We start from the raw sequence: 14,766 nt of genomic DNA, 5'->3' as shown, positions 1-14,766 counted from the left end.
TGCAGAGAAAACATTTGAAAGCACAAGATTTGAGTATTGTACGGTTCACATTAAAAGTATTTTAACCCTTTGGCTCCCTCATACGGTCATCTGTGGCATCGCAGCCTAACTCTTAAATCAGGCCTCAATTTAAAAAAATAAAAATAAAGGCGAAACTGGGTCTTACAAATGATTTGTCAAGGTAAACACTTTATTCAAAAATAAATTACCATTGTGTTTTTAAAAAGATGGACAGGCATCACACTTTCGCCTCATTCAGTCAATCACATTTTCTGGCGTCTTCGTCTAAACACCTGCTTAAACTTCTACAGCAGCAACACAACGACAACAACGAACAGGTAAATTAAATTAAGCCAAACAAAAAAGCTTGATTCGCTACAAAACGTATTCAAAGTTGATTTTAAATATCTAACATGCAGGCTCGATGTGTAACAAAACTGGCGCTTGAGGTGATTGAATGAGGTTGCTACTAGCTTATTGGCTCCTGAGAATCGAAGGAGTGCGACCGTTAAAGGGCAAAAGTCACATTTGGAGTCAGTTTGAACTTTGGGGAAAATTAAATGCTAAAATAACCTGTGGTTTTGTCCAACAAATGCTCGGGGTTGGGGCTAGCGACTAATTAGCTCAAACAGAATAGCAACGTATATATTTCAAGCTGCAAGCTATGCTAACAACCTGTTAAAGCCTCAAACTTGCTCAATGTAACTTAACGTTTTTATGTGTCAATGTAAAATTAAGTACCCGCTAAAGCTAAAACAAGAGTGCTACGTTACAGTTAGTACATTTTTAGACAATTATTGTGGAAAAGACTTCTTAATTTGCTAAACTGTTTGGCCTAAACTTGTCATTAAAAAAAAAAAGAAAAACATTGCGAAAGAAACCTTTTCAGCCCAAGATAAAGCCTTAAAATCGCTTGATGTCAATTGGCTTAAACATGTCAAAATGTCAGCATTAGAGCAAATTAAGTGTTTGTATTGCAAAATATGTGGCGGACATAGTATAAGGAAGAAAATTTTAAAGTCTGGGGGTGTGATGGTAGTACAATTTAAGGAAAGAGCCTTTTAGTTTGTAAGCTAAAGCCCTAAACTTGCTCAATGTCAAGTCAAAATGTCAACCAGGGAGCAAATGAGGTGTCTGAAGAATTACTAAAATGAGTGAAGGACGTAAAGTAAGAGGAAATAAGCCAGGGAGCAAATTAAAGAGAAAATCTATATACAATTCAAGGGGAGGAGCCTTTTAATCCTGTAAACTATGAGCCAGCTAAGCCTTAAACTTGCTTAAATGTCAATTTTAATTGTCTTTGTGTCAAAATGTCAGTTCAGGGAGCAAATGAAGTGTTTCCTTGAAGTCAAAGTTAGTTCGTTGTACGAGTGCGACATCAAAGGCAGCAGTTGAAAATGCTTTACGGCTACCTTCTGAGCGTCATGCAGAATAGGACTACAAACCACTTAATAGCGTTTGGCTCTGGCCCTCATAGTTTCTATTTTTGACAATACCTCGAGGTTACAAAAGCGTATGAACGTATGGAGTGTCAAGTGAGCAGCTTCTTTAAGCTTGCATTTGACCTCCATTGTTTCCTGAAGACCTCGTTGGGAATAGTTGTGCTTTCAAGGCAACGCTTTTGCGTCCATTGTCGAGGATGATGAAGAATTTTTTTTTGTTTGTTTTTTTGGCGAAAGGCCACTGCAAGCTTTGGTGTTGATCTACTTGTCACAGTTCTAAGCACATGAGGAAGAGTGATGATGAAGGAAGTGCATCAGTGAGTCTTTAACTTGGCGTTTTGCTGCTGCTGTGAAGAAGAGGACGCCAAGGAGGAGCCGCCGCCGCCGCCGCCGCCGCCGCCGCCGCCGCCTCCACTGACGCAGGGTTCAGTCAGGCTTGCTTTGAGCGAGTTGACCACTGTCTGCCGCACGTTGTCTTCCATGTAATGTTCACTGAGCGGCTTGAGAACCTGCAACACAGTCAAAAGAATATATGAGTACACGCAGTGAGCAACAAATCGTGAGACGTGCCCACAAAACACTAAAATCATAAAGAAAAAATATTTACATCAAAGAAAATGTCCCCTCTCTAATTGGATTTTAAACACTTTTTCAGTTTTATGCTTGATTTTTTTCAAGTTTGTATCTACAAATAAACGACAGTATTAGTTGACATACTGTATTTTAAGGCAACATTCAAAAGTACCTGTGGTATATTTCTACCTGGATATTATACAGAGTATAAAAAGAAAAAAAATAAACATTTTAGAAATAGTTGGAATTTTTCCATATACACTTGAGAATTTATTGGTTTTTTTTATTTAATGACATTTACAACATTTTTACTAATGTACTATACAAACAGTTTAAAATTTACACAAGTTAAGGTCAAATGTTCAAAAAACAAAAACATGGGTGAATAGTACCTAAAAATACTATTTTTAAAACATTTTGTTTTTAAGCATTTACCTAGCTCTGCCATTAAAAAAACATTCTACCTATATACAATATTTAAAATATATATTTAAATTTCTTACGACACGCAGTATTTAAAAAAATAATTACGGTACGTACTTAACTCATTCACTGCCATTTTGGCTTCTATACTCGTCAATGGCAGTGAATGAGTTAACAGAAAAAAAATCTAGCATCGTATTTTTAAAAATGTAAATGTCACCGACATGCTTTATTTTCAAAGAAATTTAAACGCACATTAAATTTAAAGAAAATCTGCTAATTCTTTTTTTTTTTTTTTTAAATATAATTTCATCGACATGTACTTTAAAATATTTTGTACACCATTTTATCCAGCAAAATTTGTACCTACTTTTTTTTTTCCTCTATAATAGCGTGAATCAGGACAAGGAATTTGGGAAACAGGGGAAAAAAAGCTCTAAAATAAAATTAGAAAGAGAAGGGTTGGGGGTGTCCTTGAGCATGCAAAACATCAAAACACCTCCAAAGTATAAAACTGAATCCAACTGATAAGATCTCCAGAAACACAAGACACTGTAAGAAGAAGACCAATAGCAACCGTGAGATCCTGTCATGGGCGTAGCCACAGAATCCACCGTGAACAAACAGCTAAAAGCGTGGACGCGACAACGTGCGGTCTTAGCGGCTCTTCCTTTGGCGGTAGTTGTTGTTGGGGGGCGAGAGCGTCGGCGCTCCCAACGCCAGAAGAGCGGCGGGCCACGCCACCGGCCACGCCATGCCCCTCGTCATATGCTTGCAAAGTTTGGAAAACACCTGAGGAGCACAGCGGGGAGGCAGAGGAGCGGTTACCCACCAGAACCAGAAGAAAAATCCAAAAGGATCATCAGGAATGAAAGAGGATGAAAATGCAGGTAACTGGTGGCAGGAAGTGCAAGAAAAATAAAAGGGCAGGAAGTGAAGGCCGGCTGAAGAAGAGAACGGTTGTTTGCTTCTCTAGGATGTACTCACTTTTTTTTTTTTCGTCCACCCCCAAATGCAATGATTGTCATCATTCCATCTAGTGAAGCCTTATTATAATGTGTTTTATACAAGCCATTGCAGTTTTGCCGATTTCTTTGAAAGGGCGTTAAAGGATACAGGCAAAACCCATTTAGAGTTGCGTGCTCTTCGTATGTGTTGCAACTCTAAGAGCATTAAATACATTTTTGGAAGGTTCAGAATTATTATCACATTGATGTTGAGCCCATTGATGAGTTTTTGTTTTGTTTGACCATTAACCTTTTTAGATCTAAATGTAGATCAAACCTTCAAAATGGACTTTGGATGAGGCAGCTCTTCACCTTGATAGATCTTTATGAATGCCTAAATAAAGGATGTCAGCTTTCATGGTCCACTGTACATGACTTTTTTTTTTTTTTTTTAAACATTTGTACTCAGTATCCACAAATTACTGTGCAAAAAAAGACAAGTTGGCACTGGCATGAAAATCTTAATCTTTAAAAACTATTTGTTCATTTCTACTTCTTACTGCACCGACAAAGCATTTAAGTCAGTTGTGATGTGAATTACCAGGTCAAGAATTTAAAAATCAAATTGTAACCTAAAAATTCCAAATGGAGATTCTTAACAATAGCCATACCTACTCATTATAAAAAGATTTTTCACCTGTTGCCTGTGATCAAAGCAACTGGCAAGCGATAACAGTAATTATTTCATACATTAAGAGCACACGTGTGCCCATGAGGGTCAGTGACTTGAATTGGAATATTTATTTTTTAAACTTAATGTTTTGGTAAATATTTGGCGAAAGGAACGAGACATGTTAGCATATCCTTGTGCGAGTACGCCCGAAAACAATGTAAACAATACTCTTTTGCACATGCATGATGGGATATAAAGGAAACTCAAAGCGCTGGCCAAGTCAGGTCTGTGAATAAACTGACCTGTTCCCACAGGGTCTCGGCCACCAGGTCAATCATGGTTCCCACCTCGCGGAACTCGCCCGAGTACTTGACGTAGGCCCACGTGCACAGCGACAAGAGCGCCAGGCCCATCAGCAGGTTGGCCAGCGCCGCCAGCGTGCTCAGGCCCACGAAGCCCGTCACGCCCGACACCACGTAGGCGAAGAACATGACGGCGAAGAGCGTGGCCGGCGTGCGCGCGGCGTAGAAGATGTTCTTGCCGTCGTTGTGCTTGCAGAAGTTGCCGAAGGCCTCGTCCAGCTCGGCCTCCAGTCGGCTCTGGTAGCGCTGGCAGAACTCGTCGCCGCCCATCTTCTTCACCGAGCGGAAGTAGCGCACCGAGTGCTCGCGGAATTCGGCGTGGCAGCGCTCCAGGTCAGCGGGGGCGATGTACGGCTTGTCGCCGCCGCACACCTGAAATTCCACAGCAATGGAGGGTGAGTCCACATATTTTGTACCATTCCAAATTTGACAGCGTTGGACTTGAGCGGTTTAACCGTGCCTAACGAAATGGCCAATTAGTTGAAAAGTCATTTCAATATTCACATAAATTTTACATCAAATTGTCCATGAGTTGTCATGACAACATGTTTAAGGACATCACAATGGCTACAAATTGTAACAATGTTGTTTTTAAGTAGCTCAAGTTTTCATTCGCATTGAATTCCACTGCCGTAGCGAACATACTGACCTGCTCCATGTTCTTGCTGTACATGTCTTTGGCTCCTGCTACGGCAGTCAAGTTGTTGGCTTCCGCTGTCGCCTGAGAAACGACAAATAAACAAACATTGAGATTACTCATCGTTATGGAACAGCATAAAAGGTGACAGGGTTAAAAAAAAAAATGCAGATCAAACCTGCAACATGGACTTTGGATGAGGCAGCTCTTCACCTTGATAGATCTTTATGTACGCCTAAAGGATGTCAAGGATGTCAGCTTTCATATGAGCAATAGAAGGTGACTCTTTTGTGGGATCTCGGCGTAAAAGAGGTACCTTGAAGTACTCCACCAGATCTCGACATGTAACTTTGTTGCCGCCGATCTCCTTCACCACTAGTCGTTCGGGGGACAGGAGCAGCGGTACCAGCCGCGACAGCTGCCGCTTGAAATCCCCATCAATGTCTGAAACACACTAATTGCTGATACAGGCCTTCTGACGCACAGCGTGATGCGTTTTTTACCGACTTTACCTCTTAGCCGGCCATCAAAGTAAGGATTAGTGGACACTTTGAGGCCCGGGTGAGGCAGCAGGAAGCAGCCGATGATGGAGAAGCACGAGTGGATGTGCTTGCGGACGTTCTGCAGCTCCTCGTGCTGGTTCTGCTTCACCTGTGGGATCGGACGACATCACACTTGTCACATCGGAACCTCCTGCGGTCATATTTTCACCCCTCCGTATTGATCTAAGTCAGAAAATATTTGCTTGTCTCAAATATAAGATTGTGTGACGTCGGGTGCGTAAAGAGAGGAATAGTCAGCCCCAATCGGTTGGGCCAGGAATTAAAAACGTTACGTCGTCGGTTCTGCGATTTAAGGTATCTGTGTGGTCAACAAAGCGTTGTGTCGAACCAAGTCAAACGGAAAGACAGCCAATCAGGAAATTTGCCGGACACAAATGGAGCAACTGAAAACTGACAAGAAGGAGCCACAGTGTAGTTAGCAGATGTGCTAACAGTTAGTTAGCCTGGCTTCCACATCTTGCTTGGTGCTGCCTCTCACTGGTCACTCTTGGTACTACGTCAGTCAGCTGGTTAGTGGACGAGTGGAGATAAAGTTGTGTGTGATATTTTGGAGCAGTAAGAACACACTTGTAGATGTTTCCTCATTATGTGTGGGTTCTCTCGTGTGTTCAAAACTGGTTGAGGTGTTGAACATCAGTATGTTTTTTGTTAAAACTTACATATCAGGCGAGTCTCACCTGAAGTCGCTTCTTCAAGAAAGCGTTGCCTCCCTCCAGGCCATAGTCGTGCTCATAGGGGAAACTCCAATCGCGAATAAGGAACATGAGGGACTAATGAACAAATAAACATTGTTTTAATACAATAATAATTGAAAATAATTGCTTTGTAGCCAAACGAATGAGAGTGGCTATCCAAACTGCGTTAGTGGTGAGCACCTGAAAAGGTTTCAAGTAGACCTCTTCCAAGGCGAGGCGACCGTACTCCGTGAAGAGCTGCATGAGCGGAAAAAGGCAAATGAAACCAAAAAAACTGCAGGATGGGATGATTACAAGAAAACGACACCAACCTGAAGATGCTGCAGATCATCTTCCTGAATGTTTTGCGAGAGATTGTACACCTGACAAGGAATACAACATGTGATCCCAACAGTTTTTTTTTTTGTGAGTCTTGTTTTTTCATTTCATTTCTCAGGACAAACCAAACCTGCACAGAGCTGGTCATTGTGCTGAGGGCAAATACGGTGGCACAGTCCTTGATGGTGGACTGGCTGTCGAAGGCTCCTTGCGTGTCCACGAGGAGGACGGCCACCTTAAACAGCGACAGCGTGATCATCTTCTCACGTCAAAGATGCCTCCTTCCCCCATGTGGGACTACCTTGCTGCCGTCCGGCTTGTCCACCACAAAGACTTCGCTCCAGACTTGAATCCCGGTGGTCTCCCTCTCGCAGCCTCCTCTCCAGGTGAAGCCAGTCAGTGGGTCGTCGTCCCCGCCGATCCACTGCTTATTTTGCTGTTGACGCACGGAAGCAAAGCCAGGAGAAAAGTGAAAAAACATTCTGACCTGGAAAACTTCCGGGCTCGTGAGGAGACGCACTAGCCATGAAGAAGTGAGTTTAAACAAGGCTCTGAGGCTAATTCATTAGGTAACCCGTGTGTGGGCACTGATTCCGGTTGATCTTGATCTTGTGATTGAGACGAATGCTTCATTGCCGCTTAAACCGAATATCAACAATAACATCAATTGAACATCATTAAAGTGAGATTTGAATCCAAAACGTCATAACTGTGACGTTGCTGTGCTAACCACTAGGACACTGTGCTGCCCTGTTATGAAAACTGTTGGAATGTGAATGATGCATTCTTCTCGTGATTAACTGATTGGAGAAATTCACTTAAGGTCATATTTCCAAATGAGTTAAACCCTTCCCATGACAAATTCGGAAAAACTCGTGTTCGCACACTGTAGCTGTGAGAATTTCGCGTTGCAAATCATGCGTTCCAGTGTGTGTGAAACAGCAAGGTGATCGTACTTGCCATGTTTGCAATGTGTCACTTTCTGTTCTTCATGTCAACAAACACCAAGGCGTCATTTGACAAGCGCAGTGGGTCAAAATAGTAACCCATCTCACCTGATTGTACATGTAGCGCAGCATGAAGTCCAGCAGGAAGGACTTGCCCTTGCGGAAGGCGCCGGCCACGGACACCACCACCACGTTGAGGTCCCGCACGTGCTCCTGCAGCAGGATCGTCTCCAGCGCGGCGGCGTCCAGCTCAAAGCTGTGCTCGTCCTCGTTGGCCCGCAGGATCTGCACGGGCCGGGCCTTCTCGTCCTCCTCGTCCTGTAAACGCCTGACATCAACATCTTCATATCTTGTCAAGTATGCGCACGTCGACGCCGAACCTGTAATTCCTGAATGCCTTCATCAGGTGAAGGGGTGAGGCCGGCTCCCGTATCCCCGTCGGTGTTCATCTTCCCCGGAAGCAAGTCATCATCCAGCTCCTCCGGTCTGGCTACAGCAGGCCTGTGATGACTGCGTCGAACAACGGAGACATCTTGGACTCCGCTGGAGCCTTTTCCAGAAGCAAAAAATACGTGAGGTTACCGCTACCCGATTTGGCCCACACAGCATGAATGAGGATTTCATTAATTTATTCAACTGTTTTGCAGGGATCGAGGTCATACTCCAAAATAGCCTTGCACTGAAACTCTCACAAGACAAGACCACAAAGCATAAGGTCAGCTACAGCTGGCATTGGCAACTTAAATGATGCAGGACGGCACAATTTTTTATCAGTCTTACTAAAAGGGGGGGGGTCACGTAGGACCAAGCCTTTCCTAACTGGATTTTAAATATGGGCAAAATACATGCATAGTTAGTGGAAAATGAATGACTGGGCCGCAGCCTTTCCTGAACGGACTGGACTGCAGCAGTGCTCAGTCAAAACGATTGCGATAAAAAATGACCCATTTAAATGTGCTTCCACACAGCACTCATACAAATTAGCTTGGAGTGGCCCATCCACTCACCGCAGCTGCCGGCAATAGCGCTCATCCCGACTCTGTCAATAATTTAAATCCTTCACCGAAAGACCTTGTCTTATGCGTAATGCGTCCATCTCCCCGCTTGTAATTGTCCATTATTGAAGAGTAGCCTGAGCTCCGTGTTATGCTATGCTAACCGCTGATTACGCCAGCTCGTGCGCATCCATCTCGGGAGGGCCAACTAAAATTAGGCTCCTTCCTCCTCATCGTTTGCCGAGAAGATTGTAACTGGCCTGGTTTTCCAAGCGCGCACACTAAAAAAGGTCAGCCCGTCAGGATGAAGATGACTTTGTCGGTCACGCTTCACTTTCTTTAACCATACCGGGCAAGAAGAGAGCATCAACGTGACTTTCTTAATCCCTGCGACGACTCCTCTTCACTGGACTCCGAATATGGCAAGTTGCTCACTCGAAAAAACAAGTGATGGGGCCAAAGCCAACTAGAAAACCGATGACCTTCTGGTTAGAACACTCTCACCCTGCCGTTTGTACTCTCTCATGTAGAAAACAGGGCAAAAGTTACTTGCATAAAGCGCTCTTGCAACACTGCGGATCTCTGACAAGGCTGAGCGCAACCTACTTCACTTATAATATGACATGAACTAATCGCTTTAAAAGCCACCACTAAGTCAAGAAAAAAAAAGTCCCACAAAAGCTCCCTTGTCCGCTACTTGATAAAGATTTTCTCCCTCCGTTTAGCTTGTTGCTGTTCAATTTATGATACAAATCAAAAAGAAATAAAAACAGTTGAACAACAGCAACTGACGTGCATCATTGTGCCGTGTGCACACAGAATCTTCCGCAAACAAACTTCGGAGGCTCTGCAATGCATGCAACTACAGACTGTAAAGAAAAATGATCTCTGAAAAACTTTGAGGCAAATTTTGCATCAACCTATTCCTGCAGTCAAATTACTTGAGTCATTTGATTAATCGTTGCAGCCTTTGAAAGCGAGCACACAGCTGCGGCAACATTTCACCTTCGATGGGTTCTGCGTCCAAGGCAGATTAAAGTCAAATCTTCAGGTATGACAGAATCTCAGTAAAAGAGGCTTTAAAAATAATGCGGCAAAACAAAGAAAAGAACGACTGAACACAACAGGGCTTCATTTAACTGGCTTTTCCTTCCTATTCTGAGCGGGAATATTGATACTCGCAGATGAGTAGTTCGGAAACAGAGGTGGCTGTGTGCATAGTTAAATACCAACATTCCGCATATTTAATCTTACTTTGCACTAAAACCTGTTTAAGCATATAGCTTGAGTAGAAAGTACACGTTTCTGAATGTCAACTGCTCGTCATGAGTGTGTGGTATCTTGGTGTTTCGCATTGCTGGTTTGCACAAACCCTTTTTTTTTTTTTTTTTAAACATCCTGTTGCCCACCACTGACCAAAGAGGAGATAACAGCAAAGTCCCGTGGGTCATTGACCGTGGCCCATTTTAGTTCGCTTAGCTTTGAAAACTAACGGAACTGGCATCTAGTGTACAAGCTCGTCAAATGATTCGGACCAGAGGAAGCCAGCTACATGAATGTGAACACAATCTCAACAAAAAACAAAACAAAACAAAAGTGATTCAGCCTTTTTAGGATGAACACACCACCAACTCTCCAGCAAAACATCAACTGGTCCCAGGGCCTCTCTGGATGTGAACGGGGCAAATGTCCAATTGTTGAGAGACCAAAAGGACAAAGTGCACAATAGGAGCATAAAAGTCCACATATCTACACACATAAGGGGATTTACAGGCTGTATAAATGTTTTTTTTCCCTTCTCAAATTGGTTATCCAGCCATCAAACACTACACTTAAATCAGGGGTGGCCAAGACTGGTCCTCGAGAACCCCTATCCAGCCTGTTTTACACATTTCCCTCGCCAAACGCACTTGACTCAAATAATCAGCCAATCGGCAAGCATTACAGAAGCCTGATAACGATCCCGATCATTTGAATCAGGCGTGTTGGAGGAGGAAGACATAAAACAGGCTGGACAGGGGCTGTCGAGAACCAGACTTGGCCACCCCTGATTTTAACAATAATATTCACAATTTCAGTACAGATTTAAGCACACAACATGACAAGGTGATTTTTTTTTTGGGGGGGGGCACACAAAAATGAGAACTGTCTTCCTGGCCTTTGGATTTTGACACTCGGTCAAAAGCAACCACGAGAAAAGCCATGGGCAAATAAACAACCCTAATCTATGGGAAGCACTTAAAACTATCCCAACAAAGCAGTTGGGCCAAAAATAAAATAACATTCAAATCAATTGTTAGACAGTGTAGTCCAGTGATTCCTCAACCTGCCTTTTTAGGTGTGCCATCCACTTTTGCTTTGATTGAGAAGGGTATCGCGGCTTGCGGCAGAGCTAATTCTACTTTAAGAGCATACATTTAAATATTTGTACATCTGAATATGCTTATGTTTGCTGAAAACTAAAAGCTGCCAAGAAGTACTTCCGCTCATCGAGTTACCTGTGAGCTTCGAGGTCGCTGAACGACGCACAGACCCTGTTACTTTGATTGGGCCAAAAATGACTACAAGCAATGAATGCATCTTTGTTCTTCTCGGTCAGCTTTTTACAATGGCAGTCACAACTATTAAATACTCTTTCATTAGAATGCAGAAAATATACCTGCATAGCTATCATTTTTTGTGATACACGCTTGGGTGGTGCGTCTTGAGCTGTTCCAAAAGAATGCACCTTGGTTCAGTACAGATTGTTGATCCACAACAGTGAGCACCAAGCAGCAAAACATTCTCGTTACACAGATGCTCAGCGAGCGTACTAATAATAGGCCGTGTAAAAATATCCGGGTTAATAGTGGTACGATGGGGTTTACCGTGTGTATGCATGAGTTGTTCTCATCACCGAATCCTTCGCTACTGCTGGGGGAGAGCGGTGAACTGCGTTTAAGGAGTCTGACAGTGCAGGATAAAGCCGGAAGACCGAACCGGTCGCCGCTTTAGTGTCCAGGTGAAAGTGGCAGAGACGCGGGAGCCGGGAGGAGGGGGACAGGTGTCCCGCGCGAGACGCTCGGCTGTCGAGACATTCCCGAGTCGTATTACAATACTTTCACTTGAGGGCAGGTTTGGTTCTACGGAGGGAATATAGATCACGGTGGGGGTTGAATTTTGTCCGCTCGACCGAACGGCATGTTTTTGTCGTAGCAAAACATGCTCAAACGTGGCTAACAGGCGAGCGGGCTAAGGGACAAAAGACAAAACCGAGGCAGCCGCCGATCACTTTTATAACCACTCGTTCGCGATCACGGTCACGGTCAACCCACACGCGGCGACCGCATCCGTGGACGAGAGAGGCCGCTTACCTTGCTCGGCGCGTGTGCTTTTACAGCTGGGCTCGAAGTGAGCTCTGCTCCTCAACCCGCTCACCTCCGCCATCTTGGGTCTGAGCTATCAGCCCCGCTGACGTCACAGCACAGACGCGTCCGCCGCTCATTTCCATGCTTAAATGTTGAACCACGACTCGGAAGTTTTTCGCACGCAAGATTCTCCCTCCCGACCCCCACGAGAGTGTTCATTTTAAAGGCTACGAAAGGTGACTGACGTCAATTTTGAGACCTTCGTCGTGCTTTATTGCGAGACGCTCGCGTTAACTTGTTTCTCATGTATCAGGAAGTGGATATATATATATATATATGTGTATATATATATATATATAACTTTCTCTCTCTCTCTCTATATATATATATATATATAATTATTATTTTTTTATATCCCTCTCACCTCCACCCCCTCCATCACCAAGGTGGGAGAGGCCCACACAGACTAGTGTTTAACTTACTGTTATTCTCTATATTCTTCGTCTTTGATATCTTCACTCTTGTCAATGGACGTTGGCAGGGGGCCCCTTCGATTATTACACAGATCTTGGTGGTAATGTCACCCACCAGTCAGATGGGTTACACTCGAGGCCAGGAATCACCAAATGGCGGACCGCGGTCCGGATCCGGACCGACAGATGGTTCGGACCGGACCCATGGCCAATCTATGATGATTTTTTTTCAGGGCGCATTCGCAAAAGTTGGCGCTGCAATTCTAGTTAATACGGAAATAGCGTCACTGATTTGAGCCAATCAAATCTTTTGTTTACGATCCACTGCCAATTGCGCAGCAGATCGGAAGAGAGTGCTGCTGACAGTATGCCTTGCTAAAAAGTTAGCAAGGTCGATGCGTGTTGTTTTAAATTAATGGACGGAGAAATTTAGTTTCGTTCTGGCTGCAGCCGATTCAAGACCAGTGTGCATCATATGCTCCGAAACCGTCGCAACATTGCAAAGCGCCACTACGAAACAAAGCACCGCCCTTTTGTGCAACGTTATCCGCTGAAGTTTGAGGTGAGCGCACGTAAAAACATCGAACTTCGAGTGCAGTATAACAGATTTTTACATTTTCGTTTCCAGCCCAGCGGCATGCAAACGAATGTTCATTAAAAGTATCATGGCTTTTGGGGAAACATAAATAAAGGAAGTTGTGAAGGAGTGCTTAAATGCGGTTGCACAAACATTATAAAGGAAAACACAAAGCCCAGATGTGTGAAATAATCTACCAAATCCCAATGGCCCTGACTCCGTTCCAACCCAGATTTAAATCACTGGCAGGGCAGTCACAAACTCATTTTTCTCATTAAGAATTAGAATTAGAAATCCCTTTATTGTCATTTTACTCAAGTGTGCAACGAGATTAGAGAGATAAGAGAAGTTAAAAAAATATTCAAAAGAAAAGGTGGTGTCAAGGCTCATTTTGAATTAGTTTTTCATGAGGACAGCCATTTCTATTGATTGAGTACTGAACATGTTGACCTGTTTTCCTTGGCTTTCCGTTTTTTTTAGGATGATAACTCTTTGATTTAAGAAAAAAAGGTAAAAGGTGTTAACTCAATGCTTAGCACTTGATATATTTCTGCAGGAGATATTTTACTGTTTTTATTGGGAACATTGCTAAATATTTAGTATATAAGTGCGCTCTGTTGTAAATGACTAAATATTGAAACTTTATAAAAATGTGAACATAGGCTAGACATTAAGGGAAGTTGGACTTTGGTTCGGACCTTTTAAGTGGAAAACATTTTAGTCGTGGACATCTGTGACCTTTAATTGAATACCTCTGCTCTAGGCTGTCGAGAATAAATGGAATGATGAGCCCATCCACTGTCATTTTGCGGTTATATTTTATTATTGTTCACACTTGAATGCCAGTAATGGTTACAAATGTTAATGTTTCTATTGCAGGGTAATCTTTCTGACGGGATGACCACCTTGGCAACTTCCTCATCGAACAGGTAAACCATTTAGAAGGTCACATTTGCTGCTAACTAGGTAGATCTTGACTCACCTAATTGCTTCTGCTTTTGTGAATGTGTATGTTTATGTTCCGTTGAATACACTTAATCTCTTCCACTTGGCCCAAATGACTGATTTTAATTAATTACGTGCTGAGAGTAGCCCATTCCAGTTGTTAGTCATTTCCTCTCAAGCCTAATTGTGTGTGATACAAATCATGGAGGAAATTGAAAAACTCTTCAGCTCGACTGTCTTGTGTCGACACAGTACTGGCGAGCATATTGAGTGACAACTACTTAAGGGAAAATAATTAAGACACAGGTGGCACCTTTGAGACTAACTGGTTAATTTGACATGAGCTTTCACCGACAGTATATGTCTGCTTCGTCAGGTGAAGGGAAAATGTCTTTTTACCTGTAAAAACTTCATTTTTTTTATGTCATTAAGGAAATGTGGTGATAACCATGAAGCCAGAATTGTAATGTGTTGCAAGGTTGGAAAGTGTCAGCTGCTCAGGGGCATATGAGAAATATAATTTGTTATTCATATAACATGCCTTTATCAATTTAAACAAAGCCAACAAAGATGCCATTTGGCGTCACATATCTGGTGTCTTAAAGAAGTTTTTCCTGTTTTTATTATATTTTGTTGTTTTTTTTTCCAGTGTCATAAAGCGCTTGCCTTCTAATATTTGTATGCAAGCTGGCAACGTTAAAAATGATCTTTCTCACATTGTTTGTACAGTTAAAGCTTTTATGGTGGCGACACTTCGATGCAAATGAATCTCTTTACTCACCCTCAGCTTTCACAAACAGACAGGCCCACTGTAAAGATAAGACCTGCGGTATCTCCTGTTTGAACACA

At 43.0% G+C, this 14,766-nt stretch overlaps 1 protein-coding gene and 1 long non-coding RNA gene across 3 annotated transcripts in view; one reads left to right on the top strand and one right to left on the bottom strand.

The window, feature by feature from the left end:
• Positions 1–169: 169 nt before the first annotated feature.
• On the bottom strand, positions 170–12,082 carry LOC148330219 (atlastin-2-like). Of its 2 annotated transcripts, XR_015845016.1 has the most exons (15): positions 11,929–12,082; positions 7,961–8,130; positions 7,689–7,898; positions 6,935–7,069; positions 6,764–6,868; positions 6,627–6,677; positions 6,496–6,552; positions 6,298–6,390; positions 5,570–5,708; positions 5,374–5,501; positions 5,236–5,292; positions 5,070–5,141; positions 4,361–4,792; positions 3,016–3,230; positions 1,832–1,951 (listed from the first exon to the last, which is right to left on the bottom strand). XR_015845016.1 is itself a non-coding variant. In XM_088304262.1 (14 exons), exons 1-14 carry the CDS (start codon positions 11,999–12,001, stop codon positions 1,757–1,759), a joined length of 1,917 nt encoding a protein of 638 aa, XP_088160388.1. In that variant the 5' UTR covers positions 12,002–12,082; the 3' UTR covers positions 170–1,756. The 2 variants fall into 2 exon arrangements, 1 of the variants encoding a protein (XP_088160388.1); XM_088304262.1 differs by lacking the exon at positions 3,016–3,230 and having other exon boundaries at positions 170–1,951.
• LOC148330218 (uncharacterized) overlaps positions 11,505–14,766 on the top strand; it is a 21,204-nt gene continuing 17,942 nt past the window's right edge. Inside the window, exons 1-2 of the long non-coding RNA XR_015845017.1 lie at positions 11,505–12,158; positions 13,852–13,901. This is a non-coding gene — a long non-coding RNA (uncharacterized LOC148330218). The remainder of the gene's footprint in view (positions 12,159–13,851; positions 13,902–14,766) is intronic.

Source organism: Idiotropiscis lumnitzeri, chromosome 9 (genome assembly GCF_059441095.1).
Source record: "Idiotropiscis lumnitzeri isolate Australia: NSW breed Sydney's pygmy pipehorse chromosome 9, RoL_Ilum_1.0, whole genome shotgun sequence".
Lineage (NCBI taxonomy): Eukaryota > Metazoa > Chordata > Actinopteri > Syngnathiformes > Syngnathidae > Idiotropiscis > Idiotropiscis lumnitzeri.
This window is presented reverse-complemented; position numbering and strand designations above follow the sequence as displayed.

Excerpts from the sequence above, each read along its gene's own strand:
- LOC148330219 (XM_088304262.1), bottom strand. The coding sequence starts at position 12,001 with ATGGCGGAGGTGAGCGGGTTGAGGAGCAGAGCTCACTTCGAGCCCAGC. Across the intron at positions 6,678-6,763 it reads CAATGACCAGCTCTGTGCAG|GTGTACAATCTCTCGCAAAA; the intron begins GTTTGGTTTGTC and ends ATTCCTTGTCAG. Across the intron at positions 4,793-5,069 it reads ACAGCAAGAACATGGAGCAG|GTGTGCGGCGGCGACAAGCC; the intron begins GTCAGTATGTTC and ends GTGGAATTTCAG.